The sequence below is a fragment of the Sarcophilus harrisii genome, chromosome 4 (assembly GCF_902635505.1).
Source record: "Sarcophilus harrisii chromosome 4, mSarHar1.11, whole genome shotgun sequence".
Lineage (NCBI taxonomy): Eukaryota > Metazoa > Chordata > Mammalia > Dasyuromorphia > Dasyuridae > Sarcophilus > Sarcophilus harrisii.
Genome location: NC_045429.1, coordinates 438,793,510 through 438,819,451, shown reverse-complemented (window position 1 = coordinate 438,819,451; position 25,942 = coordinate 438,793,510). Strand labels below are relative to the sequence as shown.

General features: G+C 46.4%; 1 protein-coding gene across 2 annotated transcripts; it reads right to left on the bottom strand.

Moving 5' to 3' along the window:
* Positions 1-7,235: 7,235 nt before the first annotated feature.
* Positions 7,236-24,387, bottom strand: SERPINF2 (serpin family F member 2). Of its 2 annotated transcripts, XM_031967793.1 has the most exons (9): positions 24,284-24,387; positions 22,910-22,979; positions 22,486-22,566; positions 18,680-19,037; positions 17,360-17,503; positions 16,821-17,024; positions 14,563-14,705; positions 9,926-10,130; positions 8,372-8,787 (listed from the first exon to the last, which is right to left on the bottom strand). In XM_031967793.1, the coding sequence occupies exons 2-9, from the start codon at positions 22,973-22,975 to the stop codon at positions 8,372-8,374; spliced, it is 1,617 nt and encodes a 538-aa protein (XP_031823653.1). In that variant the 5' UTR covers positions 22,976-22,979; positions 24,284-24,387. The 2 variants fall into 2 exon arrangements, with proteins under 2 accessions (XP_031823654.1, XP_031823653.1); XM_031967794.1 differs by lacking the exon at positions 24,284-24,387 and having other exon boundaries at positions 7,236-8,787; positions 22,910-22,975.
* Positions 24,388-25,942: the final 1,555 nt, after the last annotated feature.

Here is a 25,942-nt window from a genome sequence, read left to right as displayed (position 1 = left end):
TGCTTATATGTGTTATACATATGTATATATTATATATAGTTGATATAGCTTGAATATTAAACTTCACCAGTAAAATTTGATATGAAGATTAGTTTTGTCTGTGTAGAAGCTTTTCATTTTCAGGTAATCAAAGTTATCTATTTTATCTTTTGTAATTGCTTTTGTCTTTTGTTTAGAATGCATTTTCTATTCATGGTTGTGAAACATATATAATCTGTTTTTCTTCTATTTTATAGTATATCTTTATTATTAAGGTTTCATGACTATTTCAAATGTATTATGGAATATGGTATAAAGTGATGGTCTAAGCCTTATTTCTGCTAGACCGTTTTCCTATTTTCTCATAGTTTTTATTAAATGAATAGTTTTTCCCTTGTTAATTTGTTTTCCATTTTATCAAGTACTAGAATATTGATTTCTATGTTTCTGCTTCTCCCTTGTCTGGTCTGTTTCATTGATCTATCTATTTTTTAACTGAGAACAACTGGTTTTGATGACTGATGCTTTATGATATAGTTTGAGATCTGGAAGTACTACTCCCCCTTTACCCTTACTTCTTTTCATTATTTTCCTTGATACTATAGATCTTTTCTTTTTCAAATTAATTTGTTATTATATTATCAGTTTCTATAAAGTATCTCCTTGGTATTTAAAGTGTAACATTAAAAGAGTAAATTAATTTTAGTAGGATTATCATTTTTATTTTATTAGCATGGTCTATCTAGGAACATTGAATATTCCTCTAGCAATTTAAATTGTTCTTTATTTCTTTAAAAATTGTTTTATAATTTTGGAAGTCTTTAATATGATTAATTATGTTGACTATTTTTCCAATGTTGAACCATTCTTCCTTCCTTGGTATTAATCCTACTTGATTAAATGGTATCTGGGATAAATCACTGTAAGTTGTTTGATGGAATTTTGTTCAAAATTTTTGAGTCAATGTTCACTAATGATATTAGCCTATATTTTTCTTTCTGCACATGAGTCTTTTTGTGTTTTGATAAGTCAACCCCCAAATATTTTATGCATTTTTTAGTTATTTAGAATGGAACTTCCTGTGTATTTTGTTGTTATTATATAGAAGTGTTGTGGAATTTTGAGGATTTATTTTGTAGCCTGTAACTTTGCTAAAATTATTGTCTCAATTAGCATCTTTTCTGATTCCATAGAATTTCCCAAGAAAACATTGTATTATCAGTTAAAGGGGGTTGATTTATTTCTTCTCAATCTATCTTTCTATCTAATTCCCTTCTCTTGTCTTAATATTATAGCCTTTTCATAACTGTATCAAACAGGGAGGAGAGTGTGCATTCTTGCTTCACTCCTGTATTTAATGGAAAAAATTCTAGTGTATCCTTTTTGCATATGATGCTTGCTATTGGTTTTCATGTCTTTATCACTGATCAGTGTGACTGCAAAATACTGTGTCTGGATAGTTAAGATGCACCGGAGGTCTTTGTCCCATAAATAGTCTTCAGGATATCATAGAAGTGCTCTGGATTGTTGCTATGAGCATAAAACTGAATTTCATTTGCCTTCTTACTGATCCAAAAATGCTGCATCTCCCTAAGCTTCACTTGAACTTTACTTTTGATGGCATTAAGCCATTGGTTACAGAAAATGGAGACATTTTGAATGCTGAAAATAAATGTACCATCCTTGATGATAGTATATCGTCCATATGGATAAATGATAAAGCTGACACCTGCATTGCCAGAGGTAGCTCAGCATTGGAAAGCTCTGAAAGAAAGTGTGAAAAAGAAAAGGTATTATTAGGCTGTCTACCAAATTGAAGCTCTACAGATGAGTTGTTCTCACTTCATCACTGTATGTCTGTGAAATCTGGATAGAATACCAGTGCCATAGCAGAAAATTGAACCACTTCAATTTGAATTGTCTTAGGAAGATTCTGAAGAGTGTCTCGCAAGATAAGGTACCTGACACTGAGGTCCTCTTTCAAACTGAACTGCCTGAATGCTAAACATGTGTTTAACTAAGACTATTTTATGGAGAACTCTCACAAGGCAAGTGCTCACAAAGTGTTTAGGAAAAGAGGTACAAGGACACTTTCTAGGTCTCTCTGAAGAACTTAGTATTACTTGTAAGAAATGGGAGATAATGGCGCAGGACCAACATGTCCACATCAAAGAAGGAGATGTACTCTATGAACAAAACAGAATCATAGTAGAACAAAAAAACAAACAAACAAAAAAAAAAAAAAAACAAAAAACTTGAGAGCCAGAAATCTACAGACATTTCCATCCTAAATGTTCAAACAGACTATTTGTGTCTGACCCATGGCAGAGCCTTCTGAGCTCATACTCTACTGATCAGCCACAGTTGAACACAGATTATACCCTGACCCCAACATCATGATGTCATTGATACTCTACAAACAAAGGACAAACAACATTAGTTTTGGTTTTAGATAGATGTTTTTTATGATATTAAAAAAAAGCTCCTTTATGCTGATACTTTGTAGGACTTTTAGCATAAAAGAGTATTGTATTTTGTTTTAGCATAAAAGAGTATTGTACTTTGCCAAAGGCTTTTTTGCATCTATTCAGATGATCATCTGATTTTGGATAAGTTAGTTTGGTATGATTTGTTGATTGCCTAATTTTTAAAATGTATATTCAATCCATTAATCCTCTCTTTTTTTATTTTGTTCATGTATGATTATGAGAATATGATTTCCTCCCTGAGAGCTGCTTTAGCTTGCATCTCAGAAATTTTGATTTTTATCACTATTATAATGATTACAAAGTAACTGTTTATGTGATTTTTTTCTTTGACTTCCTCATTATTTAATATTTTATTGTTAAATCTCCATCTGGATTCTTATCTTTTGTTTGTAGTCCCCTATGTTATGTGTTACAGATCTGTAAAGATCTATTAAGGATGTGTTAACTAGTTCTGCCTTTTTTAATTTGTTTGCAATATCCCTGTGCCTGATTGATTTTTGTAAAAATTCCATGTGGTGCTGAAAAGTATCTATATTCTTTTGTTGTTTCATTTAGAAATTGTCGTAAGTCTTCTAACTCTAGTTTCTTCAACAATTAGTACAGTTATATATTTTCTCTTTTGTTTATCTTTTATTAGACTTGTCCAAAACTGAAAAAGAGATATTGAAGTCTCCTGTCACTATTGTGTTACTTTCTGTTTTTTTATAGTTCAGATTATGTTTCCTTTAAAATATGGATGTTAAAATATTTGGAGCATATAAGTATATTACTGACATCAATTTGGTGTCTATATTTCCTTTCTGCAGAATATAGTTTCTTTGTCCCTTTTTATTTTTGGATTCTTGTTTTTGCTTTGTCAGGTAATATCACTACAACTCCTGTTTTTTTATTCATTTATGTATAGAAAATTTTCCCCCATTTTCCCAGTTTTATTTTGTGTCTTTGCTTTTTAAATGTGTATTTTGTAAGCAACAGGTTGTAGAATTTTATTTTCTTACCTACTCTTTCATTCTTTCTATTTTTATTGGGTTAAGTTAAATTTATGACAGTTGGGTTTGTATTTTCCTCTATATATGTCTAATATTGCTTTTTCCAAAAAAATTATTATTTTTCTCCTTCTGCTCTAAAGAGAGTACCATGTCCTTTCATTTACTTTACATTAATCTTTTAAAGGTGGCCTTATTCTCACTAGTTTGTTTTTTTACACCACTAATCCCCTCCCTCATTTGTTTCCCCCTTTCCCATCAGGACTTATTTGCTTATTTGATCCTTTTTCTCTTTTACTTTTACCTGGTTTTACAATTCTTCCTCTGCTTATTTCCTCTCAGTCAAGTAGATTCCTTCTTCCTCTCCTCCCCTTCAACTACTCTTACTAGTTTTTTATTTCATTTTTTTCCCCAAAATTTTTTTCTTTCTCTTCATTCTCTCTGTCTTCTTTATACTCAATTCTCTGATTCATGACCCTTATAATTATCTGGTAGGGATCCTCCCCTACCACATTTCTGATTATGCAGCCACCACCAATCTATACATGCCCCTAGTTACCTTTATCCTTTTTGTTTCAAAAATCTCCTTCATGAGTCCATGGGTTCTCTCATTCTATCAAGTTCCATTGTCCCCAGGAGTTCCACTCCTCCCTTCCCAAGGTAAGGGACATCAAATCTCCCAGTGCAAAGTCCCCATCTCCCTTTACATATCATCATCCCTCTTTACCCATAGGAGTATTCATTAGTACAATCTCCTCCCACCTCCAAAGTAAGATCTCTTTCCTTTCTTTCTCCTTTTCAAACATTCCCTTCTCCTCCACTTCCCAAATGTTCTTTTCTTTCTGAGATTACAAAAATCAACTTCCCCTCACCATTTTAGCCCTAGATTTTACCTTGGCACATCAGATATTTTTCTCTTTTATATCTGAAAGAAAGTGTGGAAAAGAAAAGGTATTATTAGGCTGCCTACCTTCTTCCACTTTCAAGTATTCTTCCATGTTACAATGTTGTCCCATACCAAAAATATTAATCACCTGTAGGTAGGATGTTGCCAGGTTTTGTCCATAATGCTTTGGGTCTGTCTCTTCACTTTTTCCTCATTAGGATTTTTGCTTTCACTCTTGTCTCCTTGTGTACATTAGGAAGAAAATTCTCATTAATCTCTCTTTTTTCACTCTATTGCTTGGCTGCTGCATTTATTTATCCCTCCTGTATTTCTATTGTTTGGTGTGTTAAAGAAGCAAATAATCTTCTTGGTCCTGGTTTTCTTTTTTTAAATGTCAAATTTCTCTTTATATTAAATGTGCATCTTCTTTCATTTATGATTAAGCTCAGACTTGCAGAGTAGATCACCACAGACTGCATCCATCGATCTTCAAAATACATTATTCCATTCTCTCCTACGTGCAGAATAATCTTGCAGTATTTGAATTCTCTTTTCTTTATATTTGAAGAGCTTTTGCCTAGATCTGTGAATTCTTTTAATTTGTATTTCATTTTCTATGTTCTTGTCTATTTTTTTCTTTATTGTTTTTTCTCCTATCCTATTGTGTTTTTCTGGAAAATCTATAGTTTTTAAGTTGTGTCTTCATATACTGTCTTTGAGATCAATATGGCTTGCTTGCATAGAGGCATATTTCCTTTTTCTTTTTTCTTTCTTTCTTTCTTTTTAACAAATGTTTGCCATTTTGTTTTACTTGAGTAGCATGGGCTCAAATAAATACAAATAAAGGCAAAGCAGTCATATTGAATTAGCCTACATATTTTCTCTTAATGTCATTATTTTTTGCTTCTCTTCTAGATTATCCTTCACTTCTATATATTTGCACTCCCAATCTATTCTCGCTTTTTTTTTAAGGTTTCACATTTCAGATTCCAGTTTTTCTATTCAATCCATTATTTTTGCCACATAGACCACAAATTCTGCTCTCATAATTCTCATTTCTCTTTAGAATCACTCAGGAACGGTATATGGTGGTTCCATGTTTGTGGTGTTCTTCTTTTCTAAAATATAATGGTTCTCTGGGAGCAGGGGAGGTTTTCTGGAGGCAGCCTTAGTTTTGGTTGTTAGTAATAATCACCCCAAATGCATCCAGGAGTTAAAATCCAATCTTTTATTGTCACTTCCAAAATAGCCCGGTTAGTTTTCCTTGGTTCCTAGAGCTCTTGTTGCTAGTCCTTTGCTTCTGCCTCTTCTGCCTCTTCTGCCTCTAGCTCAGCTACAATTCCTGGCTTCCCCTCAACTGACTGACTGACTGACAGAAGCTCCTTTTATGCTCTTTGAGAGGTGTAAACTCAAAGGTTGACTCCTTCTCTAAGAGTGGGATTGTGGGAGGTGTAACTTGTGAATCTCTCGGACTTGTGAACTCTAATGTGTAAACTCTCTTAAAGGTATGAGCTCTAATGTATGAACCAATTACATAAGCATTGTTTCTATCAATTCTATTTACTTAACACCTTGTTTCAAGTTCTGGCTCATAACACATGTTCTGCTCACATTTCACAGAGTCTTTTGTCTCAAGTATTGGATTATTTTCCTTTGTTTTTCAATATTTGTTCATAAACATTTGCTAGACCTGTTTCTTTCAGTTGTTAATGTTTTCTCTATTGATTTATCTGTTTACATTTGAGTTTTCTTCTTCCTGAGATCTTTAATAATTTCAGTCATTTCCCTTCCTGGTTTTTCCGCATTCACTTTCTGATTCGTTTCCCCTCTGATAGTGGTTTTCTCAGGGACTGGGTCTCAAAATGGCTCAGTCTCCTCTTATGCTGGGCATAATTCAGTTTAAGTCTCTGCCCTGAATGATTTGAGTATTAAGAACTGGTCCAAGCTAGATGCTGGGTTCTTTCTCTAGATTTAGGGAAGTGCTGAATACCCCTTCCTTGACAGATCACAGTGTCTTGTCTTGCAGTCCGACAAGACTTCGGAGTGGTTCTGAGTAGTTACGAGAGCTGCCGTGCTAGTGCTCCCAGCTGTCCACCCTGGCAGCAGCCTTTCAGAGCTTTGCAGCCCCGGTGCCATGAGCTCATCTACCCCAGCACTGGAATTTCAGAATTTTGCCCCAGTGGGGCTAAAGGGTTGTGGCCCCCATCGTTCTGGCTACCACTGCTACCCTGCTATCTTTTGCTGATTGAACAAACTTCTCCAGGAGCAGCGGTCATAACAATACAGAAAAGATGGATGGGAATGGGGCATAAGGCTATATTTTGTCACAAGCTGTGACCCATGTTTTGGGACTGCAAGGAGAGCTTCACTGCTGAAACTGTGGGAAGTAGGAGAGGGGCACTGAGTGAACTCAGGATCAGTGAGTGTCAGTTCATTGATTTTGGTTTTTGTAACTTTCTTTGGGATTCTGGGTGACCTAGACCATGGAGATAGCTGAAGCTGCTTAATTTTTGGCACATAATTTCTGTCTTAGAGAAGTTTGAGCTCATGAGATTCAAAGAAAATCTTTAGTCTGCCATCTTGTTGCTCACATGACCTTCTAATTCTCCATAGTTTTGTGATCTTTGTATAACTTGGTGTCCACATCCACCCACCCCCACCCTGACCATCCATGTCTGGCCATTTCTCAGCTAGTCCTTCTGGGTAATTCAGCCTGCTAATAGGGCCCACTGGCATGGCTGAGGAGAAAAAAGCGTGAAAGTCTCCTTCCCATCCCGCCCCATTTCACCTTCACTCATGCTCTAGCTGTCTTGTTGCTTTTCCCTCCTGCCCTCAATGCTCCTCCATCCATCCGCTCCCCACGGCTCTCCAGCCCAGTGACATCAGACCAGCCTGGCCAATTCATTCTTTATTATTCAGATGACATAAAAATCACTAGAAAAACTTTACAAAACAAACCTCCAGCCACCCTCCCTGCCCACTAAGCTGTACTCAGAGGAAAGAAAGAGAGCCATTCTGGTGCCTTGGGGACCTTGGGGATGTGGGGGTGAGGTGGGGTGAAGGGAGTCAGGCCTGGACTGCTGTGGGGTTGGGAGAACATACCACTAGGTTGATGAAGATCTCCTCTGTTTGGGATTTCACCGTGATGTTGCCATCAGCTCTGGGGACATCAGAACAAGAAGGGACCGTGCAGATTATCTAGTCTACCCCTCTTCATTTAACCTTGCCAAAGTCACATGGAACAACCAGGATTAAAACCCAGTCAGATGCTCTTGCTATGGTACCCCAGTGGGGAACATGAAGCCAGAGGGCTAACAGCTGTTGTGACCTGGGTAAGTCTGTCCCTTGGGGGATTTTTCCTCTTGTGTAAAATAAGAGTGATCTCTAAGGTCCCTCCCAGCCACCAGGCCAGGATCTGTGGTTCTAATGAGTCAGTTGCCATCTTTTCGCCCTCCTGCCCCTTCCTCAGATTAAGGTGACTCGGTCCCATCAACCCTGGAGGGTTTGGCCCAGTCCTATTCTGCCAGAAGGGGCAGCTTTTGCCCCTTCCCTCTCCTTCCACTTCTGTACTCCTCCCTCCTCCACCAGAATAAGTGTAAACAAACAGTGAAGTGCGAAACTCTCTTTTGTGAATGACCTTTGTCACTGACGATTAGTGTGTCGGCCCCAAGCCCCAGAAGAGATCTCCTCCTGGCCCTTTTGCAATGGCTAATCCAAGAGGATAAAGTGGCCTCTCCCTCCCACCCCGACAGCATCCCCTTGTGACGCCCTCCCCCTTCTCACCCTCCCCACCCCGGGCCCCATTACCCCAAGGAGAAGGGAGGGGAATGGGATCTTCTCATCCGCTCCTCCCCAGTCCCATTTAATCTCTATTTTTGATCCCAAACCCCTCCCCTGGCACCAGTGCCCCATTCCCACGTTGGCAGACTGGCAGAAACAGTCACGAGAGGTCAGAGTCCCTGCCCAGACCCAACCTCGGTGAGGAGACTCGGGCCAGAGGACATGGGATGCTGCCATAGCCCCACCTGCCTTCACTTGGGGTTCTGGACTTCAGGATAGTCATACTCCTCCTTGGGGGAAGAGAATTTCAAGTTGGGCTCAAAGAACTTGTCTTTCATGTAGAAGTATTTCTGTCCCGGGAGGAAATCCTTATTGTCCGGGGCGTCCCGCTGTTCCTTGATCTCCTTCTGCCCACCGGGGTTGGGGTTTTTGACGCTGCCCACGAAGAGCGGAAGGCGGGTGTTGTCGTCAAAGATGAAGAAGAGAAAGGGCCGGTTCAAGTTGATGGAGAAGTGGGACATGCGGGACATGACGGCGCTGGTGACAGCGGAGGCTTCCACCCCGGCCTCGTCCAGCTCGAGGGTGGCCCGGTGCTGGACGCTGGACACCACCAGGCTCTGCTCGGAGATTCCGCGCAGGTCTGGGTTATGGAACAGCTCCTGGAGGCCTGTCCAGAAGTGGGGGAAGCGGGTCACCACCAAGAGAGGACCCGGCCCTCCCTTCCTGGAAAGCGCTGCCCAAAGGGGTGACCTGCCCTGGGAGGGGGAGGAGCAGGAGCCAGCGGAGGGCCAGAGCACCGGCCTTCCTTGGTGACCAGAACCTGCCCTTATGACTCCAGGCTCTGTTTTCCATGTTGGCCAGTTCATTATTGTTATTTTTGTTGTTTTAATAACTAATACATACAACTGGTTTTCTTTGTAATCCAAAATATTATTTTGCATGTTTAAAACCATAATTCTGGCTAGGGATTGATAGGCTTTCTGGATTGCTAAAGAGGCCCATGTTCCCTTTGGATAAAGTGAAGTAATATTTATAAAGCACTTAACACAGTGCCCGGCATGAAGTAGGCGCCACAGAAACACTTATTCCTTTCCTGCCCATGACACAAAAATGACTAAGAAGTCCTGGAGCAGACCTGACTTTTTACTGAGGAAGCTCCTGGGACTGGAAAGGGGAAGTGGCTTGCCCAGTGAGATCCAATGAGTCGGAGGCAGGCCTGAGGTAGAGAAGGGAGGGGAAGTGACTCCCAGACCAGGGATGTTTCATCCCGGCCTGCATGGAAATATAAGGTACCAAGTATATCAAAAGCACCAGGTTTCTGAATCCAATGGGAGGGAGTGTGGTGGAGTGGACAGAGGGCTGGACTTGGATGCAAGAAAATCTGGGTTCAGATCCTGCCTCTGACACTTATCAGCCATGGGACACAGCCTTGCTGGGTCTCAGTTTTACAATCTGTAAAATCCAAGGATTGAATCAAACGGCCTTGAAGGTCTCTTCCAGTCCTAACCTAGATTTGAATTTTGACTTTGCTGTTTACTAGCCATATGACACTTAACCTGTCTGGGACTCAGTTTCCTCATCTGTAAAATGAGGGGATCTCCATTTCCAGATCTAAATCAAGGCTCCTCAGATTCCCACTAGGCCAAAGGAATTGGGATGTATCCGAGGGCTAGAGCAGCCTGTCTTCCCATCTTCCACCTTCAGGTCCAGGAAAGAACCAAGAAGGCCTCCCCCCCAGCCACATCTTCTGTTGCCCTCCCCCCACCACAGAGGTCTTTCCCTTGTCTCTGTCCTAGGGGACTTACCCAGCTGGCCAAGGGTGGAGACCAGGTCCATCTGGTGGTCCAGGTGCAGCTTGGGTATCATTACCTCTGTGGGCCTCTCCTTCATGAAGGGCTGATGCAAGGCAGCTCCGCTCAGGTTGCCCAGCACCTGGGAGGCGTTCCAATCAGACTGGGTGGGGACCACGGCCACAAAGCTCATGTTGTTCTTGAAGGGGAACTGAGCCACCTGAGGGAGAACCAGACCCTGGTAAAGCATAAGGGGATAGAGGGCCTGGAGGGAGCGATGGCAAGAGCCCAGAGCAAAGAATAAGGGATCCTGGAACTAGTCCCTCTGGACCACTGACAAGGCTCACTGGGCGACTCGTTCATCCAGACTTCCAGGGAAGTTTCTAGGTAACCCCTAGAATCTCAAAAACCAAGCCACTTCTGAATAAGACTCCCACACCCCCACGATAATATCAGCTTGGAAAACAAGGGAGGTTCTGACTTCATGCTACCCCTGCCCATCTCCTTGCCAGCTGCCTTTTAAATGCATATTTCCAGGATTTCACATAATGCTTCGCACACAGTAAGCACTTAATAGATGCTTTTCATTCATTCCAGTGGATAGAGGGCCGGGCCTGGAGTCAGGATAACCATACCTCAAATCTGACCCCAGACACCTCGTAACTGAGTGACCCTGGCTCTAGCTGCCTCAGTTTCCTCGACTGTAAAATGGAAGTACTGGCACCCATCTCACAAAGTCTGAGGATGGAACGAGATACTATTTGTAAAGCACTTAGCACAGTGTCTGCCACAGGAGCTGCTCAATCATTTTTCAGTCATGTCCTATTCTTCATGCTCCTGTTTGGAGTTTTCTTGGCAGAGACACTGGAGTGTTTGGCCATTTCCTTATCCAGCTCATTTAACAGATGAGGAAACTGAGGCAGACAGGGGAAAGTGATTTGCCACGGTCACATATCTAGGGTCTGAGGCTGAATTTGAATCCAGGTCTATCTGAATTCTCTATCCATCTAGCTGGCCCACCTGGCACAAGATGGGCACCCTGGCCCATAATAGGCCCTTAATAAATGCTTTTTTCCTTCTTTCTTTCACTTCTGGAGGCAGCCTCATTTGGACGGCTCTCCCTGACAGCATAATCTTCTCTTAATCCATCTAAATCTGCTTCTAAGTCTCCTACCTATGACTCCCAGCGCTGCCCTCTTTTGCCAGGTAGAACAAGGCTAATCTCACGGATGGTGCCTTCCCTGGGTTCTCCCTGGCCCGCTTGGTCCCTCTGGCTGTGCCCCCGCTTGCTGCCTAGCAAGTTTTCTGTCATTTCTTCTTCTCCAGCACAGAACAGAAGAGGTTCTTCCCAAGTCTCTGCTTGATCGAATTAGACAAACTTCTTCACAGACAGTGAAGGGAGAGTCTGGGTCTGGTGCCCTGAGCGTGGAATCATGGGACTCGACTCTCAAGCCTTATTCTGACCCTTAGACCTACCTCTGCAATCTTGGATGGGTCTCAACCTTCAAGGGGTGGACAAGGAAGTCTCTAAGGTCCCTTCCTGTTCTAGTTCTAAAAACATCATCTATGGGTTTTAAAAAGTCAAGGATCCCAATTTTTCTTGTGCAGAAAGATAACTATAAATATGTATACATATATTGAATTTAACATATATTTTAACATATTTAACATGTATTGAACTGCCTGCCTTCTAGTGGAGGGGGTGGAAGGAAGGAGGGGAAAATTTGGAACAGGAGTTTTGGCAAGGGTCAATGCTGAAAAATTACCCATGCATATGCTTTGTAAATAAAAAGCTATAATAATAATAATAATAAAGTTAAGGATTTTTTGTGGGTGCTTATGCTGCTGCTCAGATTACCTTCATTTCTGATGCTTTGAGAAGTCCCAGGAAATGCCCAGTAGAAGATGGGGAGAAGTGGAACCCAAAAGAGAAGGTTAATGGGCAAGGAGAGGAAGGGAGATCAAAGAGGACCGTTTTCTCTGAGGTTTGCTCTACATATACTGAGTATAGCAGCATCCAGATAGGGCAGGAAAAGGATTAAAGAGATGGCCTCAGAGTCGGAAAGACCCACCATCTCACTCCCAGTGCCCTGTGACTCTTCAGGAAGAGAAGTTGCAAGGCAGGTGCTAACCTGCATTGGTGGAGGGACGTTCCTCCTTTGGGATTTCCCTGTGCTAATGGAGTCCCAGATCTGGTCCCTATCTGCCATCCCTATCTATGATGCAGTGCTCCTTCCTCTAGAATGGAGGATGGAAGGAAAAACTAACACACTGAAGACAAATCAAGTACAAGAAATTATAGGAATTAAGGAAAAAATTAACAAAATAGAAATGAAATAAAACAATTGAGTTGAGAAAGAAAATGAGCTGGGATCTTGCAAAAAAAGACCAATAATATGGATAAACCTTTAGCAAATATAATTAGTCAGAAGAGAAAGGAAAATGAAATTGCTATAATCAGCAGCGAGAAGGCGGAGAGCACAGTGAATGAGTAATGATAGGGTTACAGGTCAAACAACAGAAACAGCAACAAATTCTATTAGAGATGATAATGATCACGCACCAGATATACGACATTAACAGAATTTATGGAATGCATCCAAGGCAGAACTTGGGGGCAAATTGGTTTCTCTGAAGGCTGATATTAACGAGAGAGAAAAAGAAAAAATTAATGAGTTGAGTTGGCCATTTAAAAAATTAGAAAATGAGATGGGGATAAAAGAAAAGGAAAGAAAAAACAGGAGGTTTTAAGAGTTAGAGGGAATTGCTCAATAGGAAAAAATCTTTGCATCAAATTTCTTTGATATCTAAGGGTTTGCTATCTAAGATATATAAAAAGTGAATAAACATCTGAGACTGATAACCATTTCCATAACTATGGTCAAAGACTATGAATAAACAGTTCTCAACCAGACTGCAAAGAATCACAGCCCCGTGGGAAAAAATGCTCCCTATCAGTAATAATAAAAGAAATGCACATCAAAATAGCTCTTGAGGTTTCACTTCATGCACAGCAAATTGGCAAAATTGACCAAAAATGGCAGCAGTCAATATTGGCGGAATTATGGAAAGATGAGCGTTTTAATACATTGTTGGTAGAGTGTGAAATGGAATGAGCACTTTGGAAAGCAAATTGAAATTATGCAAAGGAAGTTACTAACATGTTCATACCCTTTGAATCGGAGACTCCATCACTGGGCTTATTCCTCAAGGAAATCAACAATAACAATGACTGTGCTATAAGAAATGATGTGTGGGATAAATAGAGAGAAGCATGGAAAGAATATGAACTCAACGGAGTTAAGGAAAGAAGCAGAGCCAAAAATAAGGATATACACAGTGACTACAACAACATAAATGGACAGAAGAGCTACACTCCAGAAAATCAAAAGCAAGTGGAACTGAATTATAAAGAACGAGGAAAACTAGAATGAATAGATAAGAGAAGATAGCCCTGACCTATTCCTTGGTGGAGATAGGAAGGTCACAGGTCTTACACATTGAACAGTTTTTGGACTTTTTCAGTGTATTGATCAGTTGTGCTGATTTTTTTTTCTTCCTTTCTTAAAAAAAAAATACTATTTGTTTTATGGGATGGTTCTCTGGTGGGATATATGGAATATTATGGTGATTTAAGAAAGAGAAAGTATTAATAGAAATATTTTTTTTAAAAGAGTTCAAGGGAGGGGCAGCTAGACAGTGTAATGGATAGAGCACCAGCCCTGAAGTCAAGAGGACCCGAGTTCAAATATGACCTCAGACACTTAACACGTCCTGGCTCTGTGACCCCGGGCAAGTCACTTAACCCCAATTGCCTCAGGGGGAAAAAATTCAAGGGAACAAGTTTGATGGTCATCAAGTCAAAGGGATGACTGAGTATTCCTGAGGCCTCTTAGTGCCAGTGGCCATGGAATACCACAAGCAAGATTGGATTCAAGGAGTACTTGAAAGACCTCTGAGCCCTTCCTATACCCAAATCGATTAAAGATAGAGAGAAAAGACCTGTGAATACAAAAATATTTATAGGATAGTAGCTATTTTTGTGACAAAAAGTAGAAGCTAAAAGAATCCCCATCCTTTGGCTGAATCCATGATAGAACGCATTGATAATGGAAAACTAGTTTGTGCCAAAAGACATGGCTTTGGAGAAGTCTAGAAAGACTTGGACAAACTGATGCAGAGTGAAGAATAAAGACAACAATTTACACAGAAACAACTGTAAAAAACAACTTTGGGTTGCCATGATTCCCAAGGACCCATGATGACATCTCCTACTGGAGAGCTGACAGATTCAAGGTATATAAGGAGACAAAAGTTTTTGGAAATGCTTGATCTGGGGAATTTGTTTTTCTTGACTATGAATATTTGTTGCAAGAGTTTTCTTTTTCTTTTCTTTTCCAATGGATGGAATGTGGAAAGAAGAAAAAAGTAATTTAATAAATTAACATTAAAAAATTAAATTAAAAAATAAAAATAAATAAAACCTTTACCCTTACCTGACCCCTCATCCTTGGAACAGACCTAGCAGAACCCTCCCTCACTCCATCCTTTCCCGTCCTTCAGTGTCCAGGTTCCCAGACCCCTGGCATCTCAGGAAAGGGGAACTGGCCTCCCTGAGGCTTTTATCTTCTTCTCTTCCTTGTACCACTCACCAGCACATCTGCTTGTTCCAGCAAGAACCAGCGCAGAGGGTATTTCTTGGCCTTCATCATTACCACAGGGACCACGTACTTCTCATCCAGATGAAAAACATCCGTCTTGGTCAGGCTGGGATCAAACTTGGTCTTCCAGAAACCTGCAGCAAGTAGAATGGAGGAGCTACCAAGCTGGCCGGCCTCTTTGAGAGGTAGGGAGTCAGGAGACCAGGGCAAATTCCAAGTCTGCTTTTCTAAGTCCGCATATGGGGTAGCTACGAGTCGGGAAGAGCTGAGTTCCAATGTGATCTGAGACACTTATTAGTGGGCAAGTCACTTAACACTGTTTACCTCAGTTTTTTCATCTGTACAATGATCCCGAGAAGGACATTAATGGCAAAGCCCTCTAGTACCTCTGCTGAGAAAACCCCAAATGGGGTCACAAAGAATTAAACGACAATAACAACACAACACGCATCCCAAGGGTCCGTTTCTGTTTGAATTGGACACCAGCGATCCACTCTCTTGAATGCAAGACAGCTTTTGGAGCTGGAGAACTCGCTGGCACTCTGAGACCAAAAGATTTCCCCAGAATCACTTAATGAGGCTACATCAGAGGCCAGAGGTGAGGCTGGCTTTCTATCCACTAATCACCTGATGTGAATTAATTAAGCAATATTGGTTAATTGCTACTTTAACACTAGTTCAATCAATCACTGAATTAACTAGTAATTATTAGGCACTTAATGTGCCAGATACTGTGCAAGCTACTGGGATCACAAAAACAAAAATGGAACACTCCCTACTCTGAAAAGTTCAGTTGTAACAGGTGGGACAATAAAGAAATGTATATATACATGTATATGTATGTAAACGTACATACAGGATAAATGTTCAGAGAAAAAATTAAATTGTGTACAAAGTTCTTCAATCCAAGACATCTGAGGAAGGACACTAATTGTTATAGGGGGTTAAGAAAGGCTTTTTGGTACTTGATTTGCATCTTGAAAAGAAGAGAGGAATTCTGGGAGGAAAGAAGGCAGTGAATTCCAGGTATGAGGTCCCACAAGTGCAAAGGCACAAAGATGGTAGCTGGAATAATGGACACAAGACCAGTTTGGTGGGAGAAGGAGTAATGTCCACTGAAGATGGAATGATGAATGGGAACCAAGTTGTGAAGGGATCTAGAAAATAAACAGGAACTTCTGTTTTCTCCTAGTGCCAGGAGGAAGACTCTGGCATTGAAGAGGGAAGTGAAATGGTCAGGTAGGCACTTGAGGAAAATTATTTCGTCAGCGTTGTTGAGATCGAATTAGAATAGGGAGAAACCCAAGGCAGGGAGGCCAGTTAGGAGGCTACTGCAATACTTCAGACAAGAGGAGATGAGTCTTCACTAAAATGGCAGAGTTTAGGCACTACAAGGCGTGGAGCACCAAGCTTGAAGTCAGGAGGACCTGAGTCAAATTCAGCTTCAGATATTCACTAGCTGTGTGACTCCCAATTGCCTCAAAAAAAATACCAAGTTTACAAACCCGAGGGAGGGGAAGGACGGTAATGTCTTCTATAAATGGAGGAGCGTTTGGAAGAGGAGAGGATTTAATGAGTTCTGGCTTGGACAGGTTGATTTTGAGATGTTGATGGAACATCCAATTGGAGGGTCCAGGAGGCCATTGGTGATTTTGGCCTGAAGGAGCCTCCTAAGGAGAGAGTCATCGGCCACGAGTCATCGGCCTTGAGATGGTCACGGAAACTACGGGCACTGATGAGGTCACCAGGAGAGAGAAGGCCGGGGGCCTGGGACAGGGCTTTGGGAAACACTCACCGTTTCTCTGGCTGAGAGTCCATTCAGCTCCAACAATCTGGGTAGCTTCAGGAATCTCTTCCCTCCACCCCATCCCAGGCTGACTAAAAGGGATCCACCAGGAGCCAGAGTTGGGACTCTGTTCAGCCCCTGGGGGTTCTGGGTACAGCCAACTCATCACTTTTCACAGAGATGAGTCTCATCTAGAATCTCATCTAGCCAGAAGCTGGCTCTTGCCCCCACCTACCGGGCTCTGTGCTCTGTTCTTCCCTGACCATGGTCTCTGGGGGGCTTCACCTCACGTCCTACCTCCTCCCAAGGCTTCTGATCCTGCCACACAGCTGGCCCCCAGTTTGGGGGGGCTCTTCCCATCCAGGCTCGGCCTTCCAGGGAAGCCCCAAATAAGAGGGGCAGGGAGGAGTCAGAATGACCATTTGGGGGGTCAGGGGAGGCTCTGGCACGCACTGGCTCCTACCCTGAAAATACACAGCATTAAGCAGGAGCATCACTGTGTTTGCGGGGAGCTCCGACAGGAAGTTCTCAATCTTTCCCTCTGTGGCCTCCTTCACCCATTGGTTGATGATCTGAAGGTCCTCCTTCTCGGTCCCCTTTAGGAAGGCAGGCTTTGCATCAAAAAATCTCTCCGACTGCTCCAGGAATTCCTGTTTGACTGCTAAACCTAGAGAGAGAAGCCAAATAAAGCCACGCTAGGGGGTCAGCTCGGAAAGAGGGATGGATTTGGAATCGGGAAATCCCAGCTCTGCCACTTACTAGCACCGGTGGGCAGAGTCCTGGACCCCAGGTAAAAGGACCCGGGTGAACACTGCCTCCCCGGCTGTGTGCCCATGAGTGAATTGCTAAGCTGCTCTGAATGTTACTTTTTTCTTCTGCAAAATGGAGGTAAATTCTCCATCCATTTTCTCTGTTTTGTAGATATATATATATTTTTTTTTCTCCCCAGAGTTTTATTTCCTTTAAACGGGGAGACAGACTGGAGTTAGCGGGATCACACACCTTTTTTCAGGTACATCTTGGCGGCCATTTGAAGAGCTGTGCTACCCAATTCCCGGCGGACGCTACTGAGTGTGTGGTGCAGGCAGGACACGGATTCCACATGCAGGACCCTTTGCAGTTGTTGGACCGTCTTAGTCCTGGCTCCTGGAGAACACGCCGGCTGTGGTCCCATTAGGGGTATCACCAGGCTGGCACCCCCCCCCAAGTACAAACCCACCCACATCCTACTACCCCCTGCACCAGGCCCTGCTCCACTCTAAAGACAAAGAAGGTGAAGGAGCTTTTAACCACCCTCTACAAAAGCCCCTCTCAGTTTTCACCTCCACCCCTTTGTTCCTATCCGTTAACCCTCCCTGCAACGTTCTCTCCTTTCCTTAATCTGCCTCTCCTTTGTGCTCAATTGTATCTGCAACTCTCCTGGAAAACTGTTCTTTCTTTCTTCCTCTTTCTTTCTTTCTTTTTTCTTTCTTTCTCTTCCTTCCTTTCTTCCTTTTTTCCTTCTTTCTCTTCCTTTTTTCCTTCTTTCTCTTCCTTCCTTCCTTCCTTCTTTCCTTCTTTTCTTTCTCTCTCCTTCTTCCTTCCTTCCTTCTTTCTTCCTTCCTTCCTTCTTTATCTACCTCCCTCCTCCCTTCCTTTTTTTTCAAAAAAAATTATTTATTTTTCCTTTCTTATTTGTTTATTGCTGAGGCAATTGGGGTTAAGTGACTTACTCAGGGTCACACAGCTAGGAAGTGTCTGAGGCCAGATTTGAACTCAGGTCCTCCTGACTTCAGGACTGGTGCTTGGCCCATACTTTTTAAATTGCCTCGGTACATCTCGGTACTTAGGTACAAGCTGCCTCCTATGATTGTCTGATTATTTTTTGTGAGTCTCCTCTCTTAACCCACTTTAAACACAGGGATGCTGTCTCCCACCTGTATCCCTCACAGCACCTCACACAGTACTGAGTACAGAGTAGGCACTCAATAAATGCATCCTTAACTTAACAAAGAGGATGGTTCTGTCCCCAGCCCCTTTCTGATAGGAAATGTGAGAGTAACCCTTCATCCAGACCTCCCAGGGGTGGCCACACTGCAAATGTAGCTGGTTTAAGAGGCATCTGGGAAATTCAGGAGTTTCCCACTCATTCCTACCAGCCAGAGCCGAGTCCTCCCCTTGGCTCTATCACTAATTCACCATGTGACCCTGGATGCCTCACTCTCTGACCTTCAAATTTCCTCCTCCACAGTAGGAGGAGCCGGCCCGGCCGATCCCTGGGGTACCTCCCAGATCCCCATTCAGGGTTCTGCCCCCCCTGCAGCAGGGGGTCAGCCCAGTTACCTAGCTCGAGATGATACAATGCTAGAGCAACACTGAGGGGTGACAGGACCACGTTGGGGCTGGTGGATTTCTGCAGGACTTTGGTGAACAAGTCTAAAGTGAACTCCATCATGGCCTCGGCCAGTTTGTGGGTCTGCTCTGCCGAGGGCGTCTCCTTGCAGTTAGCCTCTTCTATCTGGCCAGCCTCCCCCAAGGGCTCCAGGCAGCTGTCCAGCTGCTGTTGGGGGACACCCATTGAAGCCTCAGCACCAAAGGAATCTGCTCTCCTGGGATACTCCTGGGTGTCGGTGGGAAAGTTCAAAGCTCCAGGATTTGCTGGTGGCTCCGGGAGGGGAGCTGTCTGAATCCTGTCTGACTCCTGCAGGGGAGAAACACAAATCGGGAAGACTGAGAAGAGAATGGGGCCCTAGGGTCAGAGGGCCTGAGACTCGGCCACTTATTGCCGAATCGTCCTCCTGTGTAAAAGGAGGGAGCGTGGACCAGATGATTTCTGGGATCTCTTCCAGGTCCAGAGCTAGGATCCTATGATCCTAAATCTGTTGGGAATCCCAGAAAACATCACAGGGCACATAAGAGTACCAGCTCTGTAGAGTGGCAAAGATTTGGAAATTGAGTGGCTGGCTGAATAAATCCTGGTATATGAATGTTATGGAATATTATTGTTCTGTAAGAAACGACCAGCAGAATGATTTCAGAGAAGCCTGGAGAGACTGACATAAACTGATGCTGAGGGAAGTGAGCAGACCCAGGAGATCGTGGTACTCAGCAACAACAAGGTTGTGTGATGATCACTGTGATGGATGTGGCTCTTCTCAATATTCAAGGCACTTCAAATGGATTTATGATGGAAAGGGCAGCCACATCCAGACTGAGGACTACAGGAACTACATGTGGATCCAAGTAGAGTATTTTCATCTTTTTTGTTGTTGTTTTTTTCTTTCTTGTGGTTCTTCCCTTTTGTTCTCATGTGGAAATACATGTAAAATGTAAAATATTCTATATCAGGTCACTTGCTGTCTTGGAGGAGGGGGGAGATAAGAGAGGGAGGGAGAAAAAAATTGGAACTCAAAATCTTACAGAAATAAATACTGATAGTATTTTCCCTCTTTTTGTTGTTGTTTGCTCGCATTTTGTTTTTTTCCCCCTTTTTGATTTGATTTTTTCTTGCACAGCAAAAGAATTGTGGAAATATGTATAGAAGACTTGCACATGTTTAACATATATTGGATTATTTGCCATCTAGGGGAGGGGGTGGGGGGAAGGGAGGGGAAAATTTGGAACACGAAGGTGGTGTTGCAAGGGTGAATGTCGAAAATTATCTATGTATGAAAATAAAAAGCTTTAATAATAATAAAAAATTTAAAAATTCAATCCGAAAATAAATAAGTGTTGAAAACTATCTTTACATGTCATTGGAAAGATGAAATACTATTAAAATGAAAAAAAAAAAAGAAAAAGAAAAAAAAGTCAAGTTGTGTGTTACCTCCCTTAGCACAGAAGTAGAGATCTGGTGACGAGAGGCCTCTAAATTGCTAAAACTCCCAGCTTTTCTCAGTCCTCCCCCTTCCCGACTCCCCTGCATCCTTGGGCATTCTTCTCTCAGTTCTGCAGACATTCTTTTCCTCAGTTCTCCTCCTAAGTCTCTATTACTTCTCGGCTCTTTTGCTGACTTCATCCAAGTCCTCCTGCTCATGGGGGCGTCCCACAGGGCCTTCTTCCCCTCCCTCTCTGTGTTATTTCACTTGCTGGTCTCATCAGCTCCCATGGATCCAATTTTCAAATTTTGCTGATTCTGAACTCTGTTTATCCAGCCCCAACCTCTCTCTCGACCCCAGTCTTGCGGCGATTCCAGCCGCCTCTTGGGGATCTCAGACAGACGCCCTGCAGGTGGCTTAAACTCAATATGTCCAAAACTGGACTCCTCTTTCTCCCCAAACCCTGGCTCTTCCAGACTTGTCTGTGATTGTTGAGGGCCATCTTCCTGCAGTGTCCCAGCCTAGCAATCCAAGGTTCTCCCGTCCAGTCTGGTCAGTCTGACCCTGAGCCCTCTGGAACCCAGCCCCGGCCTGGCCCCCGGGCACAGACCCTCACCCCTGCTTTCTGGTCGCCCCCGGCCCATGTCTCCCCCCACTTCGGTCCGCCCTCGCTCAGACATCACACTGACTGGGGGGGGGGTCCCTCAGACAGCGCTTCTCAGTCCTTAGTGCTCCCCCTCTCTCTGGATCTCGGCCCTTAGGTCTCAGTTCTGATCGCGGACCCCAGGCCCCTCTCTTGCCCCTCCTGCTCTCTCCGGGCTGGGCGCCCCAGCCTCTGGCCCCTCTCTCAGTCATAGCATCCGGACAGACGGAGGGAGGATGGGGCGGATGGTGGCAGGAAGCTGCAAGGGTGAAGTGCCCCAGCAGGATGGGAGAGCTGGGCCTGGAGCTGGGCCTGGAGCTGGCAGAGGCTGCCTGGGGAGGAGCGGGCCTCAGGGCAAAGCCACTGACCCAGAGCCACGGTGATGCACCAAGTGAAGCAGCACGAGCCCGGCCTTCTGCTTCTTTAGGAGGAAACCAGGGCTTTGGGGGCCTCCTGGGCAGAACCTTGGTGGTCGGGCTTTGGGAGCCCTCCTGATCTCCACCCTGCCCCACCCCCCTCCACACTAATGTCCCCCCCACTAAGGGGGGGCTCTCCTTCAGAACCACTATCCCCTCCCCCCCTAAAGCCAGAAATTGATAAATAATCCTTCAATATCAAATGTGAGTCATAACCCAGGTCTGTCCAAGGATCCTTTTCTCTTCCTCCCTCCCCACCTCTCTCTCTCCCCCCCTCTTTTTCTTTCTCTCTGTCTTTCTCCCTTTCCCTCTCTCCCTCCTCCCCTTCTCTTTCCTTCTCTCTGTCTCTGTCTCTCTCTCTCTGTTTCTCTATCTTTTTCTCTGTCTCTGTCTCTGTCTCTCTGTCTCTCTCTGTTTCTCTGTCTCTCTCTCTCTGTCTCTCTGTGTCTCTCTGTCTCTGTCTCTCTCTCTGTCTCTGTCTCTCTGTCTCTTTCTCTGTCTCTGTCTCTGTCTCTCTGTCTCTCTCTCTTTCTCTGTCTCTCTGTCTCTCTCTGTTTCTCTGTCTCTGTCTCTCTGTCTCTCTCTGTTTCTCTGTCTGTCTCTCTCTCTCTGTTTCTGTCACTCTTTCTCCCTCCTCCCCTCTCACACCTCCACAGGCCCCCCTGGACATCACCTAGCCAGCCCCAGGCCACCGGGTTCCAAAGGCAGTGCTTACTTTCCCCCACCCCCATTTGGGGTTTGGAGATTTCACATTCTGGCTCAGCCTTCCTGCTTCAGGCTCATTACCCAGCAGTCCTCCTCACCAACTTGGGCTCCAGTCCCTCTGCCCCACCTGCTATTGCTCCCAGGGCTAGTCGCCTGCTGTAATCTCCAGCCTACGGGCCTTTGCCGCTCCCCTCCCAGACTCACAGCAGGCTCCCTCCTCAGCTCTGGCCCTGTCCTAGATCACTGGGAGGCAGCCCAAGAATCACCTCCCTCAGGGGGCCGCTCCCCGCTCTGGAACAGCAGGGAACAGGAATCTGGAAGAACGGGGCCTCCCTGGTAAGACACTGTTTGTTTGACTCTTTCATTACTCTGGGCCTGGGGCCCAGCCCAGTGACTGGGGAAGGCGAGGGGGACGGAGTCTCTCCCTGGAGCTTGTTTGTGACCGTGAGCCCCCCCAAACCCTAGTCCCAGCCAGAAGCTGTGTCCTGGGGGCTTCCCCCGCAGGTCCCCTGACCCAAGCCTGGCCCTTTGTACCTCCACTGGGTTCCCCGCTCTGGTCCCTGTTACCTGGTTGGCTGTCCTGAGGAGGAGAAGCAGGGACACTTTCTCCTGTTTCTGCTCCTCCATAAGGGCATCCCAGCCCGGCTCCTGGAACGGGAGGCACACTGAGGTCCTGCCCCTTTTGGGATCCCAGCCTCTGCCTCTCTTGGTCTGGAGGCTCCCAGAGGGTTTGTCCTTCCCCCAACCTTCCCTTCTCCGGGGCCAGGGGTCCCAGCCAGTTGTCCGTTACCCCACCCCCCTCTGATAAGGGCTTTCTTCGGCTCTCAACCAGGCTCAGGTGCGAGGCCCGCTGTCATTTCTTAAGCCTGAAACCCACAGTTTTAACGGTGAAATGCTAGCCAGGACCCAGTGGGCAGCCGTCACCCCCGTCTCTCTGATTCTCCCCCCCTTCCCCACTTCCCCAAGGCCTCTTGCCAGCCTGCCCCCTTACCGATAAGCAGGAGCTTGGGAGGACGGAGAGGCTGAGTAGCAGGCAGGCCCAGATCGGGAGTGCCATGGTCCTGGAGCGGGGGAGAGACCCCATTAGCCGTGCTTGTCCCTGAGCAGTCCCTGCTGTCCCACCCCCCCCCCCCTCCGGGCCCAGCTCAGGCCCCCTCTCCTCCAGAAGCCCGAGCCACAGGGACCTCTGCCCACGGGGCCTCCCTCGGCAGCTGGCAGAGACACGGTGCCTTGGGGCTCACAAAGCGTGTTCCCCGGGCTGTATCAGGGGATCCTCATGAAAACCCCATTTTTATAGATGAGGAACCGGTAGCTGAGGAAAATCTGGGACTGGCTCAGGGTCCCACATCCCCGATGCTCCTGGGGCAAGGCTGCTGCCCGTGGGCCAAAGGAAAGGCAGGTTGCAGCCTCTGGCCACAAGCCTGTGACCATCACCACTTGCTGGCCCGTCGGGGGAGGGACAGGAGTATCCTGGAGGCCGCCGGCCCTGCCTGTGTGGCACAATGACCCTTTCCTGGCCCAGCTGGGGGAGCCCGGCCAGGGATGAATTAGACCAAGGCCATTTCCCCGGGGTTGTGCGTGAAGGGAGGAGGCAGGAGAAATTCCTGCCCATTTCCAGGAACCTGGGGCCCTCCTCCCCCTTGCTGGCAGCCCTGGCTGGAGGCCCAACTCCCGGAGTTTGGGAAAGGGCTAGGAGATAAGGAGGACTGGATGCCAGCTTTCCCATTGTCTCTGTCCCCCCCCCCCCCGCCCCCCCCCCCCGCCCAGTTCTTTCGGGCCTGCTCAGGCCTCGTCTGTTCCCAAAGAGATCCCTGGCTGCCCCAGCTAAGGAGAAACCCCTCCAAGCTGCCCAGGTGGCCCTGCAGACCCTGGCCTCCCAGGGGAAATGAGGCCTTCCGAATGACCCCCAGCCTTTCTTCCCTAAGGGCCACAAGATGGCCCCAGGACTAGAGTGGAGGCCGTTCCAGGGGCCAGTGTTTGGCCCCCCCTGCACCCTCCCAAGGGCCCCCAGCCCCGGCTGGGGGAGCACAGTCCCGCTGGGAGTTCCCCTGGCCCTGTAAGGGAGGGAGCTCACATGACCCCTTTGGAACGAGACCAGGCTGGGAATGAGCCGGGCCAGCTTCAAATCCCAAGCCCAAGATTTACAGCTTGTGTCGGCCCCAATTTACCACCTTCCCCAGACCTCAGTCCTGGCATCTGAAAACCAGGGGATGGGTCTGGATGGCTGAAGGGCCCTTCCAGCCTCCGGTCAGCGATCCTTCCGGCTTTTAAGTCCCTTCAGGCTGTTTCCCCAAGCCCAGGCCACATCCTGGATCCCTGGGGGATTCACAACCCAACCCCCCAACCTCCGAACCTCCTCACTTACCTGGTCAGGCTCCTGGATGTTGTGCACGACGTGTCCACTTTGACACTGTCCTGGGCTCTGGCCCCAACTCCTGCCCTGCCCAGCCCTCCCACCCTGACCTTTGATCCCGGGCTTTTTCCAGATTTCTCTCCCTTTCAGCAAATATTGACCGACACATCCATTTAAACATTTGTATAGAGGCCCAGCCCCCTTTGCTGTTTAGTTTTCTGATCTCCTCCTCCCCGGCCCAGCCCCCGGCTCGGGGCCCAAATGGGACCTGACGAGATCACTGAGTCCCAAGCCATGGCGAGACCCCTGCCTGTGCACAGGAGACAGGTCGGAGCCAAGGCAGGGGGCCGGCCAGGGGAGCCGGACCCAACACAGCACCGTTCGCTGAGAAAGCACCTCTGGGGAGCCTGGACTCTGGCCCCCCGCCCAGGCAGCGCTGTGCCCCTGGGCATCCGCTCTGCAGGAGGAGGGGCCGGACTTATGGTCCGAGACTCTGCCCTAGATCCGTTGGGGAAGAAGCACAACCCTGCCACCCCATGGGCGCAAACCCAAAGGCTCGGGCTCCACTGCCCGTCTGGGCCTGAGGGCTCACCTCCCCGAAGGACTCGAGCCTGACAGCTGCCACCGGCCAGCCCGGGTGCCGTGTCCATTTTGGCCAGGTGGCCGTGGTCAGGGGGAGCCCAGGCCCCACAGATGGGCATGAGGATGGGGCTTCCCTAGGTCTGTCCCAGCCCCCCCCAGAACCCTCCTCTGCAGGTGTGTCCCTCCACAAGAACGTGAGCAGGCCCCTGGCTCAGGGCCAGGCTCCCACTGGGCTTATGGCGGCTTCTTCAGCCAGCTGGGACTGACGCCCTCTCTATCCTGCCTCCTGTGGGAATTCCTGGAAAACCCAGGACCATCCTCAGCCTCGTTCTCTGACACCGGGATTTCTGAGGTGTCAGTTGACATTAATGCTCGATGCTGAGGATAGCCCCTGGCTACTGCAGGGGGACCCAAGGGCTCAGTCCCCCCAGGGCCCCCCCTCCTTCCTGGTGGAGCTCTGGGGGCGACGGCTCCCGCCGCACCTGGAACTATTGCCTCCTGACTTCTGGGCATGTTGGAGCCCCCACCCCCCTGGCACTGAGGAGTTGGCCACGAGTCCCAGGCTCTCTCCCAGTCTCCCTTTGTGGGCCGGGACGCCTTCAGGGAAGCCTTCCCTGTAAGGCCAGGCAGCTTGGTCTGACAGACGCGCCTGCGCCTTTGATGCGGCACCACAGCCCCCACATCAACCGCTTCATTCCATGTCATGGCTCTTCCAAAGTGTTTATTTTATTTACGTGTGCAAAGGAATGGGAGGCTGGGGGACGGGCAGCCCGGCTCCCCGTCCGGGTTTCTGGGAGTGCTGAGCGGCGTTCCTTGGGTTGGGGGGAACCTCCTCCCAGCCCTGACCCAAGGGGCCCTCTGGGGCGGGGGTCCCGAAACTGCCGCCCCAGCTCAAGGCACAGAATGCTAGGGGATCCCTGGGGGATGGGCTGAAAGGAGGTGCAGGAGACAGGATCCAAGGTCTGGCTGGAAAGCCAAACCTGACTCCACTCCTCTCTTACCCCATTTCCTCTCTTCCCCACTATTGCCCCAAACCAGATGGGAGAGGGACCGACAAGACTCTCGGACAGAGCAACTGTCCCCGGGGCA